General features: G+C 41.0%; 1 protein-coding gene and 1 pseudogene across 1 annotated transcript; both read right to left on the bottom strand.

Annotated features, from left to right (window-relative positions):
• Positions 1-5,865: 5,865 nt before the first annotated feature.
• Positions 5,866-18,284, bottom strand: LOC135538587 (gastrula zinc finger protein XlCGF17.1-like; annotated as a pseudogene).
• Positions 18,285-23,991: 5,707 nt separating this feature from the next.
• On the bottom strand, positions 23,992-26,308 carry LOC135538585 (zinc finger protein 585A-like; the record flags this gene model as incomplete). Its single annotated transcript, XM_064964472.1, has 1 exon — positions 23,992-26,308. A coding segment is annotated over one exon (1,323 nt), but the record flags the coding sequence as incomplete, so codon positions are not given.

The following is a 26,308-nucleotide window of genomic DNA, read 5'->3' as shown; positions in this document are numbered from 1 at the left end:
CAGGCGGTTATACCTGTATAGACCTTTGTGTGTGTTTATTGTCAGGTACTGTTTGGAACTCTCTTCAACCGGTAGCTGCAGGTAAGCCTGTTTCAGATCGATTTTACTGAAGTGTTTCCCACCAGCTAGTGCAGCAAAGATGTCATCCAGGCGTGGTAGGGGTATTGGTCCACATGCAGCATTGAATTCACAGTTACCTTGAAGTCCCCACACATTCTAACAGACCTGTCTTTCTTCACAATAGGAACTATGGGTGTGGCCCATTCGCTTCTGTCCACTTTCGTCAGGATCCCTGTATCCTGCAAGCGATCAATTTCCGCTTCCACCTTTGGTCTCAGGGAGTATGGAACAGATCTGGCTTTGCAGAATTTGGGGGTTGCATCATCTCTTAGTACAAGTTTTGCTGTGAAGCCTTTTACTGTTCCCATCTGATCACTGAAAACTGTGTTGTATTTCTTCCGCAAGTGTTCCAGTGTTTGGTCTGTACCATTCTCTTTGGACTGGAACGTGTGGAGCATTTTCAAGTCACAGCAGTTCAGCTTTATTTTTGAAAGCCATTCCTTGCCAAATAATGGGGGCCAGTTCCAGGCACCACATACAGCTGTAACTGCTGTGTTTGCCCCCATAATGCACTCTGACCTGCAACGCCCCCATTGGGCTCAATCTCTCTCCTGAGTATGTCTTCAGCAACACATGTGTGTTCTTCAGCTTGATAGCCTTAAAGTGCTAATTGTAGACTAGAGGAAATTATAGACATTGCAGATCCTGTGTCCAGCTCCATTTTGAGGGGTTTGCCTTCGAAATCTGGTGTCACCCATATTATGCTACTGCTGGGAGAAGTCACTGTGTTTAACTCCATTGTACCAATTAATCGTTCATCTGAATCACTGCCACTGTTCTCTGCTAGTGCATTCACAGACCCTTTAATTTTCTCAGTTTTCCTGTTGTGACTGAATTTTGCTTTGCATGCTCTTTGAATGTGCCCCCTTCTACTGCATTTGTGACAAATTTCGTCTTTGAAACGGCAGTCCTCTGCTCTGTGACCATCTCTGTCACACCTGTAGCATTTTTCGGCCAAACAGGGGCGCTGTCGACTGCGTGAAAACTTGTGCAAGGAAATTTGTGACAGGTCAGTACTTCTTTTGCTTTGCAACTCAAATGCATCTTTCGTCGCGATTTCAACAGCCTTTGCAAACGTGAGCTCTGATTCTGTGAGCAAACGTTTTTGAATGTGTTCATGTTTCAGTCCACAAACAAATCTATCCCTTAATGTGTCATTTCGGTTCTCTCCAAATTGGCAATGTTCAGACAGTTTCTTCAACTCTGCTACATATGTACAAACACCCTCCCCCTCATTCTGATCTCTCTTGTGGAAACGAAAACGTTCCGCGATGAGGAGTGGTTTAGGTGATAGGTGATCTCCACAATCTCTGTGAATGTTTTATTTGAGGGCTTCGGAGGGGCAGTCAGATCTCTTAGCAAACTGTATGTTTTTGGGCCAATTAAACTCAACAACGCTGGTACTCTTTTGTTATTAGCAATGTCGTTTGCAATGAAGTACTGTTCCAGTCGTTCAATTTAAGTTGCCCAGTTTTCTTGCGTGTCATCAAACACATCTATTTTCCACGGGTCTTTGATCTGCCGCCTCGTTCTCGTCAGCTCTCCCCTCGTCTTCACTGCTTGCTAGCTGTTGTGCTACAGGGTCAAAATCTTCCTCTCTTCCTACGAACTCCATCTGTATTCGTGATGCACACTGCAGGTAATCATCCTCGTCGCCAATGTACTGTCTTAACACTTAGTACTTATTTATGTAATAAGAAAAACTCGGAATACAAGCAATTGAACTGGAGCTTTACATTTACTCAAACGAGTTTGTACCAGAATAACATAGAACAACACTGCGCATGACCAAGGGTGCTCCCGCCTTAAGGGGACATCAGTAATTAACAGAACATAACACTGAAATTCAGAGCGTTGTCAGATTGTCAGTTCGTATCGCTCTCGGAGCGTTCAGAGCCACACTGGACGCTCTGGCGGAGGAGGAGGGTTGATTCAAGCGTTCTGACCTCACAACGGCAGTCAAGCATCCAAGATAACTGGTTAGCATTGGCTAGCTTGCGAGCTACTTCCAGTACAAACGATAGAACTCTGACCATTTCACTCGCCTTAGCAGAGCTGGTTAGGCTGTGTTCATGTTATCCAGAGCATTGGTGACTTTAACTGTGCTTCAGGCAACAATTTAATTACCTTTTTTTGCCGACGTTTAAGACTCTGAGGTTAAGGTTAGGAAAAGGGTTAGGGTTAGCTACAATGTAACAGATGTCAACAACTTGTCCCAATGCAAAAGAAACGGACAGGGACCAATGGGGAGCATCAATTGGTTTAAAGTAGATATCATGAAACACCCGATATCAGAGAACGCCCCTAATTGCGGTCTGCAATTACACCTCTTTCGGATCAAGGGGCCAGGCTTCCAGTCTGTAAGCATGCTTTCCACTGTGCTCAGAGGGCATTTTCCGTACTGCAGTTCAGCTGAAGCACGGCCCAATTCCTATTGATGGCCCCATTGCGAAGTCACGTTTTTTTTTTTTTTAAACAAGACAATTTACTTATCAAGTCTGTAAACAAAACATCCATTGAATTATTCAAGTAATTGCCATAGTCAGATTTTAGTTTTTTTCCCATCACTCACAGCCGAGGTTAACCATTTTAGATTCATGCTGGGTGGTGGGTGAGCTTATGCCACATGCAGATGCTGAAGGGAAAACACACCTCTTGACCTGCTGTGCATAATTTAGGTTAAGGTGCAGCCTCGTCTCATAGACGAGGTGTAACATAGTAAATATAAATCAGGGACTCTCAAAACAGTATTATGTTACGTTTTTCTGGTTACAAAAGACAGATGGTTACTTAATACATGGAATTTGGTGGTGCTGTACTGTAACAGTGAGCTGAGCCAGTTGAAAGTATTGACAACGGGATATATTGTTGGTGACTGTGTGTTCCTTCATTAGTTTTGTGTTTATTATTATTTTACTTCTGGTACCCTCCTACCTGAGAGGCATGAGGCCTGAGAGGCGTTGCACTGTTAAAATCATCCCAGTGTGGAGATGAAACACCTGTGTGTTACAAAGCCACATGCTCTGTCCTCTCTGCTCTACCTCGGTGTTTTAATGTGACTCATACAGAGATAATACTAATACCGAGAGAACCACTGCTCTACCTAGGTGTTTTAATGTGGGTGAAACAGAGATAATACTAATACAGAGAGAACCACTGCTCTACCTTCGTGTTTTAATGTAGATAATACTAGTACAGAGATAACCACTGCTCTACCTAGGTGTTTTTATGTTGGTAATACTAATACAGATAACCACTTCCCTACCTAGTGTTTTAATGTGACTCATACAGAGATAACCCTTGGACATGCATTTTCCATTATGCCTTTGTGTTTACCACTTCAGTTCCTTAAATTGTAGTTTAAAGCATATACAGGGCATTATACAGGACCCCTTGACTTTTTCCACATATTGTTACGTTACAGCCTTATACAAAAATTGATTAAATGCATTTTTTACCCCTCATCAATATACACATAATGACAAAGTGAAAAAAGTTTAGAAATTTGTCAATTTATAAAAATTAATACCTTATTTGCATAAATATTCAGACTGTAACGCTCAATGAGTGAATGGGTGTGAAGTCAGGCGCAGAGAGCAAAGGATGCGGGAAAAACACGCTTTAATGTCCAAAATCAAAGGAACAAAATAGTATACCCAACACAGGCGTAACTATAAAAACAAAATAGTACCCTTAGGTAAAATACCAGGACAGCGAGAAAACGCAACAAAACACTAACACCTCTCACAAATACAGAAGAACAAGCCCGCACTAACAGAAGCGGGCTAAACAAACTTAAATAACCCCACCCTAACAACCAAACAATGAACAGGTGAAACCAATTAGACAAAACCAAACGAACACGGCACAAAGGATCGGTGGCAGCTAGTAGACCGGTGACGACGACCGCCGAGCGCCACCCGAACAAGAAGAGGACTCACCTTCGGTAATATTTGTGACAGGCCTTGTTCTGGATATTTAAAATGCATATGCCACAGCCAATACCCCAGGACATTCCTGCTTCATCAGATAACAACCATAAGGGCAATAAAACTGGGGGTGGGGGACATACACGTTCAAAAGTTCAAACACTCAACCCCCCCAGTTCAACTAGGCCCCTAGACATCAATCACCATGACTACTTCAAAGGATGCAATATAGATATAAAATAACACACACCCTCTAAAACATGACCACAGGAACAGGATGGCCTGGCCGGAGGCCCATATTTGGACATGTACACGTCATCATGACACAGGGTCATAAATCAATTACTTTGACCTGTGCCGTCTACTTTATTCTCTCTCCCCTGCCCAGTCATGTGAAATCCATAGATTATGGCCTCTTATTTAAAATGACTGATTTCCTTATACAAACTATAAATCTTTGAAATTGTTGTGTTTAAATTGTTCAGTATAATAAGACTTCTAGGATGTATCGTATGTTACGAATTACAATTCTTACGTTATTTTACGCATCGCTATTCATACAATATGTTACGAACTTGTAATATGTATGATATGCTAACATACGAAGTAATAGCTAAAAAGTAGTAAGTAGTTGCAAAGTTGCTGATTAGCTAAAATGCTACAGTCCTCCTTGATGAGATTCTAAACACAGCAGCCTTTGGCTATAAGTTTGAGTTACACGCCCACCCTTCCACAGAGCAGGAGTAAGACTTCTCTCCTGTGTGTTAAGTTGCTATGGTGAGAGAAACTCACCCAAAAGTCAGAGCAGACGTAAGCAGGCTTCTCTCATGCGTGTGTTCTCTGATGAACTATTAGCTCGGTTGCTGTTTTGAAGCATATTACACAAACAAGGCAGGAGTATGGCTTCTCACCTTTATGTATATGTTGGTGTGTGTTTAAGGTATCCAGTCAAGAGAAACTCACCCCACAGTCAGAACAGGAGCAAGGCTTTTCTCCTGTATGTGTTCTCCGATTAACTTTTAGCTTAGCAGACATAAGGCTTCTCTCCTGTGTGTGTTCTCTGATGTACTTTTAGCTCATTTGATGTTTTACATTTTTTTCCACAGTCAGAGCAGGAATAAGGCTTCTCTCCTGTGTGTATACGTTGGTGTGTTTTTAAGGTGCCCAGCTGAGAGAAACTCGCCCCACAGTCAGAGCAGATGTAAGGCTTCTCTCCTGTGTGTGTTCTCTGGTGAACTTTTACCTCAGTTGATGTTTTAAAACGTTTTCCACAGTCAGAGCAGGAGTATGGCTTCTCTCCTGTGTGATTTCTATGATGAATTTTTAGATCAGTTGATGTTTTGAAATATTTTACACAGTCAGAGCAGGAGTATGGCTTCTCTCCTGTGTGATTTCTATGATGAACATTTAGCTCAGTTGATGTTTTAAAACATTTTCCACAGTCAGAGCAGGAGTATGGCTTCTCTCCTGTGTGATTTCTATGATGAATTTTTAGCTCAGTTGATGTTTTGAAATATTTTACACAGTCAGAGCAGGAGTATGGCTTCTCCCCTGTATGTATACGTTCATGTAATTTTAAGTGGGAAAGTTGAGAGAAACTAGTTCCACAGTCAGGGCAGAAAAAAGGCTTCTCTCCTGTGTGTGTTCTTTGATGAACTTTTAGATCATTTGATGTTGTGAAGCATTTTCCACAGTCAGAGCAGGAGTATGGCTTCTCACCCGTGTGTGTTCTTTGATGAACCTTTAGCTGATTTGACGTTTTAAAACATTTTCCACAGTCAGAGCAGGAGTAGGGCTTCTCCCCTGTGTGTATACTTCATGTGTCTTTAAGTGGGAAAGTTGAGAGAAACTAGTTCCACAGTCAGGGCAGAAGAAAGGCTTCTCTCCTGTGTGTGTTCTTCTGATGAACTTTTAGATCATTTGATGTTTTAAAGCATTTTCCACAGTCAGAGCAGGAATATGGCTTCTCACCTGTGTGTGTTCTTTGATGAACCTTTAGATGATTTGACATTTTAAAACATTTTCCACAGTCAGAGCAGGAATAAGGCTTCTCTCCTGTGTGTATGTTCTCTGTGTCTTTAAGTGGGAATGATGAGAGAAACATTTTCCACAGTCAGAGCAGAAGAAAGGCTTCTCTCCTGTATGTATACGTTCATGGGATTTTAAGTGGGAAAGCTGAGAGAAACTAGTTCCACAGTCAGGGCAGAAGAAAGGCTTCTCTCCTGTGTGTGTTCTCTGATGAACTTTTAGCTCATTTGATGTTTTAAAACATTTTCCACAGTCAGAGCAGGAGTATGGCTTCTCACCCGTGTGTGTTCTTTGATGAACCTTTAGCTGATTTGACATTTTAAAACATTTTCCACAGTCAGGGCAGAAGAAAGGCTTCTCTCCTGTATGTATACGTTCATGTGTTTTAAGTGGGAAAGTTGAGAGAAACTAGTTCCACAGTCAGGGCAGAAAAAAGGCTTCTCTCCTGTGTGTGTTCTTTGATGAACTTTTAGATCATTTGATGTTGTGAAGCATTTTCCACAGTCAGAGCAGGAGTAAGGCTTCTCTCCTGTGTGTATTTTTAGGTGTAGTTTTAGCTTTGATAGAAATGGGAAAATCTCTTCACAACGTGGGCAGTGATGAGACATCTTAGCTCTCTGATCTTCCTGCTGTTGTTCTCTGGATGTGGAGAATGTCTCAACATGGTATCCTGTGTGAACATCAGAAAAAACAGTCAGTTGGTGTGATATACATGTTAATCAAATGTATTTTATGAAGCACTTTTTACATCAGTAGTTGTCTCAAAGTGCTTAACCTATCTGGTTCAAATCCCATCATTAAAATTATTTTACACCATTTTAAAGATAAACTTCTTGTAAATCCAGCCACAGTGTTCGATTTCAAATAGGCTTTACGGCGAAAGCACACCAAACGATTGTTAGGTCAGGTCAGCCAAGGAGAGGTCTCATAAAAGTCACAAATAGCGATTAAATTAATCACTAACCTTTGATGATCTTCATCAGATGGCACTCACAGGACTTCATGTTACACAATAAATGTGTGTTTTGTTTGATAAAGTTCATCTTTATGTCCAAATACCTCATTTGTTGGTGTGTTTAGTTCAGAAATCCAAAGGCACAAAAAGCATCTCTCGTAAAAAGTCAAAAAACACAATAAAAGATAGTAGAAACATGTCAAACGATGTTTAAAATCAATCTTCAGGTTGCTTTTGTCATAAATAATCAATAATATTTCAACCGGACAAAAGCTTCGTCAATGGAAAAAGTAAACAAGAAATGCGCGCTCCCGATCACGTGCCTGGCTCATGGATGGAAATTCCCACTGTCCTCTCATTGAAAGCGGTGTATCTCCCTCATTTTTCAGAGTAAAAGCCTGAAACAATGCCTAAAGACTGGTCACGTGTTGAGGAAGCCATAGAGATCTGAAACAATGCCTAAAGACTGGTCACATGTTGAGGAAGACAGATTTCCACTGGGTCTTTGTATGGTGGATAGGCATTCAATGGAAAAACAGCCTTTCAAAAGTATAGTACTTCCGGGTTGGATTTTCCTCGGGTTTTCGCCTGCCATATCAGTTATGTTATACTCAGACATTATTTTAACAGTGTTTTCTATCCAAATCGACTAATTATATGCATAATCTAGCTTATGGGCCCGAGTAGCAGGCAGTTTAATTTGGGCACGCTTTTCCAAATGCTGCCCCCTACCCTAGTGAAGTTAACTTCTTTGGGGTAGGGGGCAGTATTGGGTAGCTTGTATGAAAAACCTGCCCAAATTAAACTGCCTGCTACTCAGCCGAAAAAGCTAGAATATGCATATAAATAGAACATTTAGATAGAAAACACTGTTAAAATAATGTCTGAGTATAACAGAACTGATATGGCAGGTAAAATCCAGAGAAAAAAATCCTTCCAGGAAGTGGGAAATCTGAGGTTTGTAGTTATTCAACTCAAGCTCCTATTGAAGATACCGTGTGATGTTAGTTATTTTTCACTTCCCAAGGCTTCCACTAGATGTCAACAGTATTTAGAACCTGTTTTGAGGACCCTACTCTAAAGGAGGGGCTCATAAGGGCTCTATGAGTGAGTGGTCTGGCAGAGTGCCACAGCCTCAGTCTGGCGCGCTCACGTGAAAGGTAGCTACGTTCCACTTCATTTGTACAGACAAAGGAATTGTCCGGTTGGAACATTAATGAAGATTTATGTTAAAAACGCCCTAAAGATTGATTCTAAACATCGTTTGACATGTTGCTATGGACTGTAACGGAACTTTTTTTGACTTTTCGTCTGAAACTAGTGAAAGCGCTTGGTGAGTTTAGATTGTGTACTGAACACGCCAACAAAAGGAGCTATTTTGAAATAAATGATGTACATTATCGAACAGAACAAGCACTTATTGTGGACTTGGGATTCCTGGGAGTGCATTCTGATGAAGATCATCAAAGGTAAGTGAATATTTATCATGTTATTCTGACATCTCGACTCCAACATGGCGGACATTTGTTTGGCTTGATTTTGTTGTCTGAGCGCCGTACTCAGCTTTTTTGGTCAAGTTTTTTAAAATCGGACACTGTGGTTGGATGACCGACAATTGTATTTTTTAAAAATGGTGTAAAATACTTTTGTATGTTTGAGGAAATATTAATTATGGGATTTCTGTTGTTTTGAATATTGTGTAACGCCCTGCAGTTTCACTGGCAGTTGAAAGGTGGGACGATATTTCTGGTTTTTTTGTGACTCCCCAAACTGGTCCCAGTGACTTGGTTAACAGAAACACAGCCTAAAATCCCCAAAGAGCAAGCAATGCAGATGTAGAAGTCCCAGAGAGGTTAACAGAAACCCAGCCTAAAATCCCCAAAGAGCACAGTGGCAGTGGATACAAAAAAACTCCCTAGAAAGCAGGAACATAGGAAGAAACCGAGAGAGGAACCAGGCTCAGAGTGGTGACCAGTCCTCTTCTGGCCATACCGGGTGACAGGTAGCCTAGTGGGTAGGTCAACCGAAAGGTTGCAAGATCGAAACCCCGAGCAGACAAGGTAAAAATCTGTCGTTCTGCCCCTGAACAAGGCAGTTAACCCAATGTTCCTTGGCCATAATTGAAAAAAATAATTTATTCTTAACTGACTTGCCTATGTCCAAATGCTAGCAGGACACCGACGACAACATCCGGTGAAATTGCAGAGCGCGAAATTCAAAACATAAAAATCGGAATATTAAACATTCATGAAAATAGAAGTGTCTCACATAATTTAAAAGGTTCTTGTTAATCCAACTCCGTTGTCAGATTTGAAAAAGGCTTTACTGAGAAAGCATACCATGCGATTATCTGAGGACAGCTCCCCACGTCAAAATACTTTTTCAACCAGCACAGGCGTGACAAAATCACAGACAGCAATTAAATAAATCACTTACCTTTGAAGATCTTCCTCTGATTGCAATCCCAAGGGTCCCAGCTACACAATGAATGGTCGTTTTGTTCGATAATATCCTTCATTATATCCCAAAAGTATCAGTTTAGATGGCACGCTTGATTCAGTAGGTCACTCGTTCAACATGCACACAAACGAATCCTTAAGGTTACCAGTAAAGATCGTCCAAAAAAGTCAAATGAAGTTTCCAATTAATCCTCAGGTATTCTAATATGTAAATAAACAATAATATTTAAGACGGAGAATAGTGTGTTCAATAGCAAAGATAAATAACGAATAGCGCACTCTCGTTGATACGTGCAACATGACTACTTTTCTAATGGGGGACATCTTGGAAAAACTACAAATACTAATTTTTCAAAAAACAAGCATGAAACCCTTTCTAAAGACTGTTGACACCTAGTGGAAGCCAAAGGAACTGCAATCTGGGTCCTATCAATTTGAATATCCCATAGGCAAGCATTGAAAAAATCTTTAACCTCAAGAAATAAAAATTCTGGATGGATTTTACTCAAGGCTTTCGCCTGTCATATCAGTTCTGTTATCCCCACAGACATTATTTTTACAGTTTTAGAAACATCAGAGTGTTTTCTATCCAATGCTATCAAGTATATGCATATATCCTAGCTTCTGGGCACTTTACTTTGGGCACGTCAGTCATCGGAAATTCTGGACAATAACCAGTATGCTAAGAACATTAAATAAAGGTTAAAATATATATATATTTTAAATACACTACCATTAGTGATGAAATAAATGAATAAATTATAAAGTTACAAATGTTCATGTTTTTGAAAGAATAGCACATTTTTGTCCAATGAAATAATGTCAAAGTGATCAGAAATACAGTGTAGACATTGTTAATGTTGTAAATGACTATTGTAGCTGGAAACGGCTGAAGATCTCGTACAACGCTGTGTACTACTCTCTTCACAGAACAACGCAAACAGTCTCTAACCAAAATAGTGTCTCGAAGGCCAGCATCCCGGAGTCGCCTCTTCACTGTTGACATTGAGATTGGTGTTTTGCGGGTACTATTTAATGAAGCTGCCAGTTGAGGACTTGTGAGACATCTGTTTCTCAAACTAGACACTCTAAAATACTTGTCCTCTTGCCCAGTTGTGCACAGGGGCCTCCCACTCCTCTTTCTATTAGAGCCAGTTTGCACTGTTCTGTTTAGGGAGTAGTACACAGAACTGCACGAGATCTTCAGTTTCTTGGAAATTTCTCACATGGAAAAGCCTTCATTTCTCAGAACAAGAATAGACTGACGACTTTCAGAAGAAAGGTCTTTGTTTCTGGCCATTTTGAGCCTGGAATCGAACCGACAAATGACCCAGATACTCAACTAGTCTGAAAAAGGACTGTATTATTGCTTCTTTTATCAGCACCACAGTTTTCAGCTGTGCTAACATAATTGCAAAAGGGTTTTGTAATGATCAATTAGCCCTTAAAAATGATAAACTTGGATTAGCTAACACAACATGCCATTGGATCACAGGAGTGATGGTTGCTGATAATGGGCCTCTGTACACCTATGTAGATATTCCATTTAAAGAAATCATCCGTTTCCAGCTACAATAGTCATTTACAACACTAACAACATCTACACTGTATTAATGGTCAATTTGATGTGATTTTAATGGACAAAAAAACATACTTTTCTTTCAAAAACAAGGACATTTCTAAGTGACCCTAAACTTTTCAACGGTAGTGTATGTATTCATTTCAGTAGGCTGTATGGGAAGGGGAATCAACTATTCTGAAACTGGGTAGGAGTCAAAAACTAATAAGAGGCAAAAGTGGTGAAAATGACGAGTTATACCATCCTCCACTCAACATCACAAGTGTGATAGTAGAATTTGGGTTTAAAGTAATGACTAAGATATTTCACCCTGAAACTCTATCAGTGTGTGTGAAATCCATTAGACACATAAGACTATAAGTTGATCATATGTGCAGCGTTGACAGGATAGAATTAGAACATTGTGTTCCTTACAGGACATTCTGTCCCCACCCGGAGAGGAGAAACTGTTAGGCTTGTCTATCATGAAACATGTTGCAGAATATGATAAACAATGTAAGTGTACAGTGGAACAATACAGCCATCCTAAAGCGGGGTGGGGTTCTCGACTGATGTGTGTATAAAAGATGGGCTCTGAACTTGAGAGGGCAGAGCTCTCTGAATAAAGAACTGATCATTTGTATGCTGGGGCTCTGTTTATTAAAACTTAGAGCCTTACAACCTCTAGGATACAGATGGAGTTATAAAATAGTTCAGTTAGAACATTGGGGTAGAAATTCTCGTGACAAAGGGTGAGTAACTACACAGACTAATTTCATAGAACTTCAAAACACTGGCAGTTTGTCTACTCCTTCTTTAGTCTACACTCTGATCACTCCAGATAGACCAGTGAATAAAACAAATGCTGGCAATACTGGAGTCATCCATACAAGTCTTAGCAGCATGAAATAACATCTACAATGCATTCAAAAAGTATTCAGACCCCTTGGATTTTTGTTACATTACAGGCTTATTCTAATTCTCATCAGTCGACACACAATACCCATAATGACAAGGGCAAAAACAGGTTTTTAGAAATAACATTAAAAAATTACATTTATGTAAGTATTCAGACCCTTTACACAATAGTTAGTTGAAGCACCTTTGGCAGCGATTACAGCCTTGAGTCTTGTTGGGTATGAAGCTACAAGCTTGGCACAATTGTATTTGGGGAGTTTCTCCCATTCTTCTCTGCAGATCCTCTCAAGCTCATGGTCAGAGTCCTTTAGGTGCCTTTTGGCAAACTCCAAGCGGACTGTCATGTGCCTTTTACTGAGGAGTGGCTTCCGTCTGGGCACTTTACCATAAAGGCCTGATTAGTGGAGTCCTGCAGAGATGGTTGTCATTCTGGAAGATTCTCTCATCTCCATAGAGGAACTCTGGAGCTCTGTCAGAGTGACCATCAGGGTTCTTGGCCACCTCCCCGACCAAGGCCCTTCTCCCCCGACTGCTCAGTTTGGCCGGGTGGACAGCTCTCGGAAGAGTCTTGGTGCTTACAAACTTCTTCCATTGAAGAATAATGGAGGCCACTGTGTTCTTGGGACCTTTAATGCTGCAGAAATGTTTTGGTACCGGTCTCCAGATCTGTGCCGGCACAATCCTGTCACAGAGCTCGACGGACAAATCCTTCCACCTCATGACTTGGTTTTAACTCTGACATGCAGTGTCAAATGTGGGACATGACATAGACAGGTGTGTGCCTGTCCAAATCATGTCCAATCAATTGAATTTACCACAGGTGGACTCCAAGTTGAAAAAAACATCTCAAGGATAATCTCATAGCAAAGGGTCTGAAAACGTATGTAAATAAGCAATTATTTTTTTTTAAATTGCATTTGCAAGACTTTCTAAAAACCTGTTTTGGCTTTGTCATTATGGGATATTGTGATGTCATTATGGGTTATTGTGATGTCATTATGGTTTATTGTGTGTAGATTGACTAGGAAAAACATGGAATCAATTTTTGAAGGCTGTAACGTACCAAAATGGGAGAAATGGGAAGGGGTCTGACAGTGCCCTCGGAAAGTATTCAGACCACTTGACTTTTTCCACATTGTTATGTTACAGCCTAACTCTATAATTAAATAAAAATATATCCTCAGCAATCTACACACAATACCCCATAATGACAAAGTGAAAACAGGATTAGACATTTTTGCAAATGCATAAAAATACTTTTTTTTTAAACAAGAGACTCAAAATTGAGTTCAGATGCTTCCTGTTTCCAATGATCATCCTTGAGATGTTTCTACAACTTGATATATACAAAATATTAAATATCCACTACTGTTCAAACGTTTGGAGTCATTTAGAAATGTCCTTGTTTTAAAAGAAAAGCACATTGATTCTCCATTAAAATAACATCAAATTGATCAGAAATACAGTGAAGACATTGTTATTGTTGTAAATTACTATTGTAGCTGGAAACGGCAGATATTTTATGGAATATCTACATAGGCGAACAGAGGCCCATTATCAGCAACCATCACTCCTGTGATCCAATGGCATGTTGTGTTAGCTAATCCAAGTTGATCATTTAAAAGGCTAATTGATCATTAGATAACCCTTTTGAGGGCCTCCCGGGTGGCGCAGTGGTTAAGGGCGCTGTACTGCAGCTCCAGCTGTGACACCAGAGACTCTGTGTTAAGAAGCAGTGCGGCTTGGTTGGGTTGTGTATCGGAGGACACATGACGTTCAACCTTCGTCTCTCCCGAGCCCAGGAGTTGTAGGGATGAGACAAGATAGAAGCGACTTAACAATTGGAATCCACGAAAAAGGGGTAAAAAAAAGAACCTTTTGAATTTATGTCGCTGAAAACTGTGGTTCTGACTCAAGAAGCAATAAAAATGGCCTTTACAACTCTGCCTACAAGGCCAGCATCCCGGAGTCGCTTCTTCACTGTTGACGTTGAGACTGGTGTTAAGTGACCCCAAACTTTTGAATTAACTCAGGTGCATCCTGTTTCCATCTCATCCTTGAGATGGAATATTAAATATCAAATATATATGTATCAGATATAAATCATCAGGATGTGGTAGTCTACTGGTTACGTTCAACACTTCTCCAATCGTTGTTGAGATCTGATATTCTGTGCAGCAAACAAATCATAATTCAATATTGACAGTGATGATGCCATGGCCTATTTAGAAATGAGGTATGCCTAACTTGGTGATTGACGGTATTAAACATTTTCAACGTTCCTGAGACAATGTGTGGGCAAAGGCAGGCGTGGCATGTTTTTAAATGTTTTGCTTCGCTGTGAAGTCTTGAGTTGTTCAGGGATGTGTGATGTCAGAATTACAGAATTCAACCTAGCAATAGACTGGTCATAACTTATATATGAAGATAACTTATAGGTAGAACCAGCTCTTACCATGACTAACAGTTGTCCTAATCTTCTCCTCCTCTTCTTCTTCATCTTTAATGTTGACATTCAGCTCCAGTGTTTGACTGCAGTCTTCCAGCTTCACTGATGCCATCTCTGGATCCTGCAGTGCAAACTGGACTCCACGGTCACAATCAGGACCCAGTGACTGTAGGTTTGGACTCAGTGTGGAAGGAGAGTGGCAGGCTGGGTTTGTCCTCACTGTTGATGTTACCGGCCTCAGACTTAATCTGAGTCGGCCTGTAGTAATAAAGACAAACGGACACAAGAGTTATTTTCTTGACAGTTCTGGCACTTTACTATGTAAAAAATATTATCTATTTTTTCTTGATCAATTATCTAATTTCAGTAGATCAGGTAGCTAATCCCTGACAAAATATTCATTCACATCAGACACAAAGTACACGTTTTAAACACAACATAAGTGCACTTAATCTATCGTAGATTTCCTAAATCCCACATAAATCCCTATTAACTTCAACCACACCCTCCCCTTCCCCAAAAACCCTCCCACACCCCCCAATAAACTTTATCAATAGAACCCTTTCTGCGTTTGTAAACATTGGGGTTTATATCATGCTGAGAGAACCCACACCCAGGTTATCCAGCTTATCAAAACACATACCGACAGTAACATCTGTTACCCCCAACAACTCTGCTGCAGTTTACAAGATAACTTTCAACCTGGTATTTCTGCTTTATACAATCCAAGATGTTGATAAGCTTACCAATGAAAGCTATGAAGTACATTTTATTCACAATTAAAGCATCCTTTGTCACAGCACATTTATGGGCACAATATTTCTGAACAGGCCTCGAACCCATGTCAGGACTTGTAGAAAGACCAGTTCTAACAGTAGGTCCTCTTACTACAGGACCAGCCATGGAAGCTCCATCAGTCTGACAGTAGGTCCTCTTACTACGGGACCAGCCATGGAAGTTTCATCAGCCTGACAATAGGTTCTCTTACTACGGGACCAACCATAGAATCTCCATCAGTCTGACAGTAGGTCCTCTTACTACGGGACCAGCCATGGAAGCTCCGTCAGTCTGACAGTAGGTACTCTTACTACGGTACCAACCATAGAATCTCCATCAGTCTGACAGTAGGTCCTCTTACTACGGGACCAGCCATGGAAGCTCCATCAGTCTGACAGTAGGTCCTCTTACTACGGGACCAGCCATGGAAGCTCCATCAGTCTGACAGTAGGTCATCTTACTACGGGACCAGCCATGGAAGCTCCATCAGTCTGACAGTAGGTCCTCTTACTACGGGACCAGCCATGGAAGCTCCATCAGTCTGACAGTAGGTCCTCTTACTACGGGACCAACCATAGAATCTCCATCAGTCTGACAGTAGGTCCTCTTACTACGGGACCAACCATAGAAGCTCCATCAGTCTGCACTGTAGTTCCACCAGTCTGTCTTACAGCCTCTGCATATGATACATCATGACGGATTCTATATCTCTGAGCATCTCTCTGCACCTGGCATCCACCAAATGCTGATCTATGTCCTCCACACAATTGCAACACTTAACTGTCACATTGCTCCAACATTCAGCGTAATCATGTTCCCCAACAGACTTGGCACAACTTTTCACTCAACAGTTACATGTCCCATTCTTTGGCATTTAAAAACACTGATGAATCACCTTGGTGATCCAGTTTCAACTGTTCTGCTATGGAACCCTGACCTGTTCACCGGACATGCTACCTGTCCCAGACCTGCTGATTTCGAACTCTCTGGAAGAGAAACTCTCAATGATCGGCTATGAAAAGCCAACTGACATTTACACCTGAGGTGACCTGTCACACCCCTGACAACCACTGTGATTATTATTATTTGACCCTGCTGGTCATCTATGAACATTTGAACATCTTGGCATGGTTCTGTTATAATCTCCACCCCTCATAGCCTGGTTCCTCTCAAGGTTTCTTCCTTGGTTCTGGCCTTTCTAGGGAGTTTTTCCTAGCCACTGTGCTTCTACACCTGCATTGCTTGCTGTTTGGGGTTTTAGGCTGCGTTTCTGTACAGCACTTTGTGACATAAGCTTTTTTTTTTTTTTTACCTTTATTTAACTAGGCAAGTCAGTTAAGAACAAATTCTTATTTTCAATGACGGCCTAGGAACAGTGGGTTAACTGCCTGTTCAGGGGCAGAACGACAGATTTTGTACCTTGTCAGCTCGGGGATTTGAACTTGCAACCTTTCGGTGACTAGTCCAATGCTCTAACCACTAGGCTACACTGCCACTGATGTAAGAAGGACTTTAAAAATACATTTGATTGGTTGATTGATGAGGTTGGGTCAAAATCACTGACATTGAAGCTAAGGAATCATATTATGTACTTTTCCAGACAAAACATTCTAACACCTCAACAGCAACGATAAGCTTTCACTTCTTTAACTTCTTTCCTACTGATCAACCTTTAGGCTTCACATGTTCTTTAACAATATCATCCATGGACATAGATATTGGGACCTCAGAGATTATTACTCCCTTCAATGTAGCATCAGCTCCAGGGTCAGCGCTTCTGAGCCTTGTCCCATTATGATTTTCCAATTGAAGAATCTTCCCTTGCTGAACCTGATCAGCACAAGATATTAACAATCTACCACTTTCAATGTATTATTTCACCTTTATTTAACCAGGTAGGCTAGTTCAGAACAAGTTCTAATTTACATGGCTGCGGCCCAGTTAAACGACACCTCTCTTTTTATGGCCTTGGTTAATCAGGGTGTGAATGAGGCCCTGTGGTCTCCTCAAACACCATCCCAACTTTCCACTCGGACACATTATTACTCTAGCTCCCTTCCTTGGGCCTCTAGTTTCTATACTACATGCGCCCCTGCTTCCAGTATCATTATCTCTGTTCTTCCTGTCTTTCCACTACAGAGCATTCACATACTAGGCCCTCATCGTCCCGCTCCATATCATCAGAACTGGCCCCCACGTTGATCGCATTGCAGCACAGCTGTTTCTTCTCAAACTCTCAATTTCCATTGTTTCAGGGGTGTCAAACTCATTCCATTGAGGGCCGAGTCTCCGCGGTTTTTATTTTTCCCCCATTTCAATTAAAACCTAGATAATCAGATGAGAAGAGTTCCTTTCTAATTAGTGACCTTAATTCATTAATCAAGTACAATGGTGGAGCTAAAACCACGCAGACACTTGGTCATCCATGGAATGCGTTTGACAGGTGCTTCATCGCATTAATCGACGCCATTCCATGCAGTTGGCCTCTCTCTCCAAATGGTGAAGGTTAACTTCAGTTAGCTTCCCTCCATTTTGACACTCCATCACTCAGCCTCATGTCGCCATTTCACCACGAATAAAATCCTAGAAAAACGACCCAAACCGTTCCCGCCATTTGACTTGCTTCGTCCGAACCATCCTGCTCTCGCGAGCTTTCATTAACGAAACAGTGCATGTAAACTCGCGAGAACAGGATGGTTTGGACGAGGCTGTATTCCAGCTCATTAACAAAATATTACACAAAACCAAGAAGAAAAACAAGTAAAAACGACCTCAAATAAGTGGAATCTTTATGAAATTACTTTGACGAAATAATGTACATACACTCCGATAAACCCAAAGTCTCGTTATGTGACTTGTAAAATATGTTTTAAACACGTTCTTCACTCACTCGGTTTGACCCCAAAATAACACATACAATTAAAACCATTACCAAACGTGATAATACCTTGACTGATTTGTTACCTATCGTATTATATATTATCTCGACATTAGCAAGTTTAAACATGCTATTACATACCTACAATGATACATTTGAAACGGACACAACCACTATCGACAAAACAACACAGTTCTGTCGTTTCGACCCGGAACTTCCTGTTCCCCAATACGACGTGTCTATTAGCGTCTCTTGTTCTCTGGTGTACTGACATTTGCACATATATAAGGTGTCTGCCGCCACCTACTGTAAGGTTAGTAAACTGTAGAAGAAAATACATTTCCTTTGCGGGAAGGGGAGGGGGAACAACGACATCAAAACAAAATACCTAAATAGATAAATAACAACATCCCACTCGTTCAGTCACAGTCCTATTCAAATCACATCCCTACACAGTCTCATGGGCCTCGTAGGGAGGAACATCTTCAGTCAGTATTCCCTGCAATCAGTGGTGTAAAGTACTTAAGTACAAATATTTAAGTGCCACATCAAGCGCTGCTGCTCCAGTTTAAACTGTTCTGCCTTATTATTATTCGACCATGCTGGTCATTTATGAACATTTGAACATCTTGGCCATGTTCTGTAATAATCTCTACCCGGCACAGCCAGAAGATGACTGGCCACCCCACATAGCCTGGTTCCTCTCTAGGTTTCTTCAAAGGTTTTGGCCTTTCTAGGGAGTTTTTCCTAACCACCGTGCTTCTACACATGCATTGCTTGCTGTTTGGGGGTTTAGGCTGGGTTTCTGTACAGCACTTTGAGATATCAGCTGGTGTACGAAGGGCTATATAAATACATTTGATTTGATTTGATCAGTCGTTTTTGGGGGTATCTGTACTTTACTTTTGATATTTTTTGACAACTTCTACTTTTACTCCACTACATTCCTAAAGAAAATGATGTACTTTCAAGACCCAAAAGTTCTCGTTACATTTTGAATGATTAGCAGGACAGGAAAACATTTAAATTCGCGCATCCCTACTGCATCTGATTTGACGGACTCACCAAACACAGTACTGTATTTGTTAATTATGGATGTGATCTTAAATTCAATCTGGTGTGCCAGAGTGCGCTTGGGCTTTCGTAAATTCTAGCTTGCTAGCTACTTTCAGTACAAATGAGAGAACTCTGACCATTTTACTCGCCTTAGCAGAGCTGGTTTGGCTGTGTTCATGTTATCCAGAGCATTGGTGACTTTAACTGTGCTTCAGGCAACAATTTAATAACTCTTTTTTTGCCGACGCTTACTGACACCGGCCGTATTCAAGGGGTGTTGAGCGTTTGTTTTTCATCAATTATTCTGCCCTCTGGCACTCAGACGAGTGTTCTGAAATCGTAGTATATAGCCAGAGCGAATTTAGGAACGCAGGCTATGTCTGAGTGTTGGAGTGTGCCCCTTACAGGTTAGGATAATTAAAGTGGCAGGTTAGGTGAATTACCATGGCAGGTTAGGAGACTGAGGTTAGGAAAAGGGTGAGGGTTAGGTATTTGATACCATGCAGGTTAGGATAATTAACTTGGCAGGTTAGGTGAATTACCGTGGTAGGTTAGGAGACTGAGGTTAAGGTTAGGAAAAGGGTTAGGGTTAGCTACAATGTAACAGATGTCAACAACTGTTGTCCCAACGCAAAAGAAACGGCCACGGGCCAATGGGGAGCATAAATTGGTGTAAACTTGATATCATTAAACACCCAATATCAGAGAACGCCCCTAATTGCGGTCTGCAATTACACCTTTTTCGGATCAAGGGGCCAAGCTTCCAGTCAATAATCATGCTTTCCACTGTGCTCAGAGGGCATTTTCGGTACTGCAGTTCAGCTGAAGCAAGGCCCCATAGCGAAGTCACGTATTCTCATCAAGTCTGTAAACAAAACATCCTTTGAATTACTCAAGTAAATGGCCATAGTCAGATTTTTTCCCCCATCACTCACAGCCAAGGTTAACCATTTAGGTTCATGATATGAGGTGGGTGAGACTATATCACATGCAGATGCTGAAGGGAAAACACACCTCTTGATCTGCGTGTTTATAATGTAGGTCAAGGAGCAGCCTCGTCTAATAGAGCAGATGTAACATAGTAAATATAAATCAGAGGCCCTCAAAATAGTGTGATATGTTACATTATGGTTCCATAAGACAGATGGTTACTTAATAAATGGAATTAAGTGGTGCTGTACTGTATCAGCGAGATGAGCCAGTTGAAAGTATTGACAACAGTGACATATTGTTGGTGACTGTGTGCCAGTGTGGCGTTGCACTGTTAAAATCATCCCAGTGTGGAGATGAAACACCTGTGTGTTACAAAGCCACATGCTCTGTCCTCTCTGCTCTATCTCGGTGTTTTAATGTGGATAATACTAATACAGCGAACCATTGGACATGCATTTTCCATTATGCCACTGTGTTTATCACTTCAGTTCCTTAAATTTTAAATTTAAAGCATATACAGGGCATCCCTAGACTTTTTTAAAAATTGATTAAATGCATTTTTTTACCCCTCATCAATATACACACAATACCCCATAATGACAAAGCGAATTTAGCAAATTTATAAAATGCATCAAATTTATTTAGCAAATTTATAACAATGAACACCTTATTTGCATAAGTATTCAGACCCTTTCCTCAGACTCAAAATTGAGCTCAAGTGCATCCTGTTTCCATTGATCATCCTTGAGATGTTTCTACAACTTGACTGCAGCCCACTTCTGGTAAATTTAAATGATTGGACATGATTGGAAAAGGATCACACCTGTCTATATAAGGTCCCACAGTTGACATTGCAAGTCAGAGCAAAAAACAAGTAATGAGGTCGAAGAAATTGTCCGTCGAGCTTCGAGACATGTTTGTGGCGAGGCACAGTTCTGGGGAAGAATACCAATACATTTCTCAAATCTCTGTTGGCTGGGCTCCCCGCTTGTGCCGTCAAACTCCTACCCCACGTTGGGCGCAAACCTTTTAAGGACACCCGAGTGGCTGTCTAAGAAACTGCATCTCAGTGCAAGAGACATCACTACAGTCCCTGGTTCGCATTCAGTCTGAATCACATCCGGCCATGATTGTGAGTCCCATAGGGAAGCTCACATTGGCCCAGCATCGTTCGGGTTTGGCCAGTGTCGGCCGTCATTGTCAATAAGAATATGTTCTTAAATGACTTGAATTGTTAAATAATGATTCAGTTAAAAAGTGGGATGCATGCCAGCAAAGCCACTACACAACACAATACTAAACAATACATTAATTGCACAATAACGGTGCCCACAAACTGATAGGGCCTACATAAAGGTGACCCAACAGCATAGTCCCAACAACTTACCACTGCTACACCTGGCTATCAGCGGAGCCTTGTCTGGCAACGAAACAGTTCATTCATCCTCATTTCCTGCTTTTAAAATGTACTGCTTTTAAAGTAACATGGCTGACTGACTTAAACAAATGTGGTTTCTACTGACAATTGAGATGTACAAACTATGGCATAAGTGGACGACAAGCAGATAAGATGCAATCCATAATTTTGATTAAGACATCAATGAGCGAGCTTGGACGGACGTAGTCTATATAACTATTTGTTCAGCACTTTTGAAATGCACAGCGACAGAATTCAGAACATGGTCCGTTCTTACAGTGTTCTCCTGTACGCCAAGTCAGAACCGTAGAATAAAATAAGGAGCATATAAGCAGACAATGAAAGCTCTTACAATATTCAATGATTACATTTCTCAAAAACATGTTATAGGCTTCATGTCAACCACCAAGTCAGAACAGTAGGCAAAATTAAGAGGTGAAACAAGACCAAAATATTAGGGTGAGGCACACGGGCTATTAACATCTTACTACACAACATACACTTGGTATTACTTTCTTAGCTACAATACACACATCTCCCAGGCATGTTACATCATTTACGCAGAAGCATACATGACATTTTTGGACTCACTTTGTTGTGAGGTGCTCGCTTGAACAGGAAGGTGGCGCGACAGTCCATCGTGGGTTTATTTTGTCATCAAACTTCATCAAAGTCTGGCATTCTCTGGATTTGTGGTGCTTCAAGACAACTGGGAACTCAGGAAAAAAATGATGACGTCAGTGATCTTCAGGTCGTAGCTGTAGAAAGAGGCCCGAGTTCCCAATTTACAATTCCGAGTTGGATGAAAGATCAAAATGTATTTTCCCAGTCGTAGCTTGCTATTTCCTGAATTCCCAGTTGTCTTGAACTCACTCATGTCAGATTTTTCAGTACCGAGGTAAGTTGTTTTGTGCGCGTCACAAATCAAGCTTCATTGACAGCACGGCCAATGTTGAATGTTTACAATTTTAAACTAGGAAAAGGCCCCTTAATCTTAGACTTGGGACCACACAGCAACTCCCCTGAATAGCAGGCTAATGATTGCTTTGCAATGCTTGCAGTTAGCCACTGATTCCTTCCAAACCACTCATTGTTGAATTTGCAATTTAATGTTTATGTCCAATTAGCACCGATACGTTTTATCTATAATTTCTCATTATTTCTCTTCATATGACAAAGATTAAAAAGGATTTGCCAGTAGATTGTCAACTTGATTCATGATGATGACTGCAAGCTCAGTATTATGTTGACATGATCAGTCCAATCAAAGCGACTGTAGGTATCACATGATTTCACGTTACTTTATCTGTGGACAATGACCTTGAGCCTTCTTGGATGGGCACTTCTAATGTAACTCTCTCGCAGCACCCAAGGGGCTTGAATTTTCAAGTACAACCCTTCGACTTGGCAGTGACGGATTGTCCCCATGAATGACAGAACAATGAGCCAATCACGGCACAAAGCTCCGTATTTTCTGCGGGCTTGCCCCACCTCCATAGAAGGCTGAAGACCTGCATTTTGGAGCTGCCTTACTAAAGAAAACTAAAAAAAGAGTCCATGTTTGTATGCGGCTTTATTAACAACTCAATTATATGTTTTTTTTTACATTGTTTGCAAACAGATAATTTATTTCACACTGTTTTATCACTATAAATGTGGGGCTCAAAACAGGTGGCTCACCTGCCCTGAATGATGGGTCTCCACTGAACTTATCTAGAACACTGCAGTCCATCTGGGTGTTTAACATTCCCAAGACCCCCCATGTCACCCTGCTCCTCCGTACATTCCACTGGCGTCCAGCCGAAGCTCACATCCACTACAAGACAATGGTGTTTACTTACGGTGCAGCAAGAAGAACTGCCCCATCTCTACCTTCAGGCTATGCTCAAACCATGGATCCCAACCCGAGCACTCAGTTCTGCTACCTCTGGTCTCATGGCCGTCCCGCTGCTACAGGTCAAGCTCCCTTTCAGCCCAGTCAAAGCCCTTCTCTGTCCTGGTACCCCAATGGTGGAACCAGCTTCCCTCTGATACTTGGACAGCAGAGTCCCTGCCCATCTGCCCCAAAAGGTCTGAAACAGCTATGTCTTTAAAGAGTACCCCCCCCCCCCCCCAAATACAAATAATAATAATAATAATGTGACACTGAGCAATTGAGGAGAAATGTGTTTAATGTGATATGTGGTTGTCTCACGTGGCTATCTTAAGATGAATGTACTTAATGTGCTGGTGACATCACAGGGTCAGAGAACTCCTGACTGTCGTCATACAAAAACACTCCAGGCACTCAGCCCATAAGAACCATTCATACTGTCAGATCTAATATGAAGAGCTGAATAAAACCATAAGAACCATTCATACTGTCAGATCCAATATGAAGAGCTGAATAAAACCATAAGAACCATTCATACTGTCAGATCTAATATGAAGAACTGAATACAACCATAAGAACCATTCATACTGTCAGATCTAATATGAAGAACTGAATACTAAAGAGAAGAAGAGGTTGACCAGTACATATTCATGTAACTTTATTTTTCATTGGCAGATTAATAAAGTTTGCTTCAATGCAGTTATCCAAACACATTCATGATCAGTAACTAAAATAACTCATCTCGTTTTACAGACAATTAATAAACACGTGTATCCATTTCATAAACTGTGTATCATTAAATAAAGTTGTAAAACCCCCCCCCCCAACTAGTGGTGAAAAGTGATCATCATACCATCTCTATCTGATACATGTTAGGGGCGGAAGGTAGCCTTGTGGTTAGAGCATTGGCCATCATTGTAAATACGAATTTATTCTTAGTTAATGTGTAGAACCTTTATTTTTATGTAACCACGGCAGCCCAGTACCTCTTCACCTGCAGGATTGTCTGGGAGGGGGCTGAGTAGTATTTCTGTCTGTAATAAAGACCTTTTGTGGGGATAAACTCATGCTGATTGGCGGGGCCTGGCTCCCAAGTGGGCCGATGGCCTCCCAAGTCCCACCCATGGCTGAGCCCCTGCCCAGTCATGTGATATCCATAGATTAGGGCCTCGTTTATTTAAAATGACTGATTTTCTTATACGAAATATAAATATTTGAAATTGTTGCGTTTAGATTGTTGTTCAGTATAATACAACTTGTTGGATGTATCGTATGTTAAGAATTACAATTCATATGTTATTTTACGCATTGCTATTCATACAATATGTTACGAATTCCAATTTGTTGTTGCTAATGTTAGCAAGGTAAGGGGTGAGGGGTTACATGGTTTTAGGGGAAAGGTTAGCTAACATACTAAGTAGTTGCATACTAAGCTAACATGCTAAGTAATAGCTAAATAGTTGTAAGTATTTGCAAAGTTGCTAATTAGCTAAAATGCTACAGTTAACCTTGATGAGGTTCTAAACACAGCAGCCTTTGGCTAGAAGTTTGAGTTACATGCCCACCCTTCCACAGAGAAGGAGTAAGACTTCTATCCTGTGTGTATATATGTTGGTGTGTTTTTTAGATATCCAGTCAAGAGAAACTCACCCCACAGTCAGAACAGGAGTAAGACTTTTCTCCTGCACATGTTCTCTGATTAACTTTTAGATTAGTAGATGTTTTGAAGCATTTTCCACAGTCAGAGCAGGAGTATGGCTTCTCCCCTGTATGTATACGTTCATGTGATTTTAAGTTGGAAAGTTGCGAGAAACTAGTTCCACAGTCAGAGCAGACGTAAGGCTTCTCTCCTGTGTGTGTTCTCTGGTGAACTTTAAGCTTATTTGATGTTTTAAAACTTTTTCCACAGTCAGAGCAGGAATAAGGCTTCTCTCCTGTGTGTGTTCTCTGATGAAATTTTAGATCAGTTGATGTTATGAAGCATTTTCTACAGTCAGAGCAGGAGTAAGGCTTCTCTCCTGTGTGTGTTCTCTGATGAACTTTTAGCTCTTTTGATGTTTTAAAACATTTTCCACAGTCAGAGCAGGAATAAGGCTTCTCTCCTGTGTGTGTTCTCTGATGAACCTTTAGATCAGTTGACGTTGTGAAGCATTTTCCACAGTCAGAACAGGAGTAAGGCTTCTCTCCCGTGTGTATACGTTGGTGTGTTTTTAAGGTGCCCAGATGAGAGAAACTCGCCCCACAGTCAGAGCAGATGTAAGGCTTTTCACCTGTATGTATACGTTCATGTGCTTTTAAGTGGGAAAGTTGAGAGAAACTAGTTCCACAGTCAGGGCAGAAGAAAGGCTTCTCTCCTGTGTGTGTTCTCTGGTGAACCTTTAGCACATTTGATGTTTTAAAACATTTCCCACAGTCAGAGCAGGAGTATGGCTTCTCCCCTGTATGTATACGCTCATGTGCTTTTAAGTGGGAAAGTTGAGAGAAACTAGTTCCACAGTCAGGGCAGAAGAAAGGCTTCTCTCCTGTGTGTGTTCTCTGATGAACCTTTAGCACATTTGATGTTTTAAAACATTTTCCACATTCAGAGCAGACAAAAGGCTTCTCTCCTGTGTGTGTTCTCTGGTGAACTTTTAGCTCATTTGATGTTTTAAAATATTTTCCACAGTCAGAGCAGGAATAAAGCTTCTCTCCTGTGTGTGTTCTCTGATGAACCTTTAGCACATTTGATGTTTTAAAACATTTTCCACATTCAGAGCAGACGTATGGCTTCTCTCCTGCGTGAATTTGTAGGTGTATTTTTAGCCTTGATAGAAATGGGAAAATCTCTTCACAATGTGGGCAGTGATGAGACCTCTTGGCTCTCTGATCTTCCTGCTCTTGCTCACTGGATGTGGAGAATGTCTCAACATGGTCTCCTGTGTGAACAACATCAGAAGAACCAGTCAGTTGGTGTGATAT

The sequence above is a fragment of the Oncorhynchus masou genome, unplaced genomic scaffold (genome assembly GCF_036934945.1).
Source record: "Oncorhynchus masou masou isolate Uvic2021 unplaced genomic scaffold, UVic_Omas_1.1 unplaced_scaffold_987, whole genome shotgun sequence".
NCBI classification, from domain to species: domain Eukaryota; kingdom Metazoa; phylum Chordata; class Actinopteri; order Salmoniformes; family Salmonidae; genus Oncorhynchus; species Oncorhynchus masou.
This window is presented reverse-complemented; position numbering and strand designations above follow the sequence as displayed.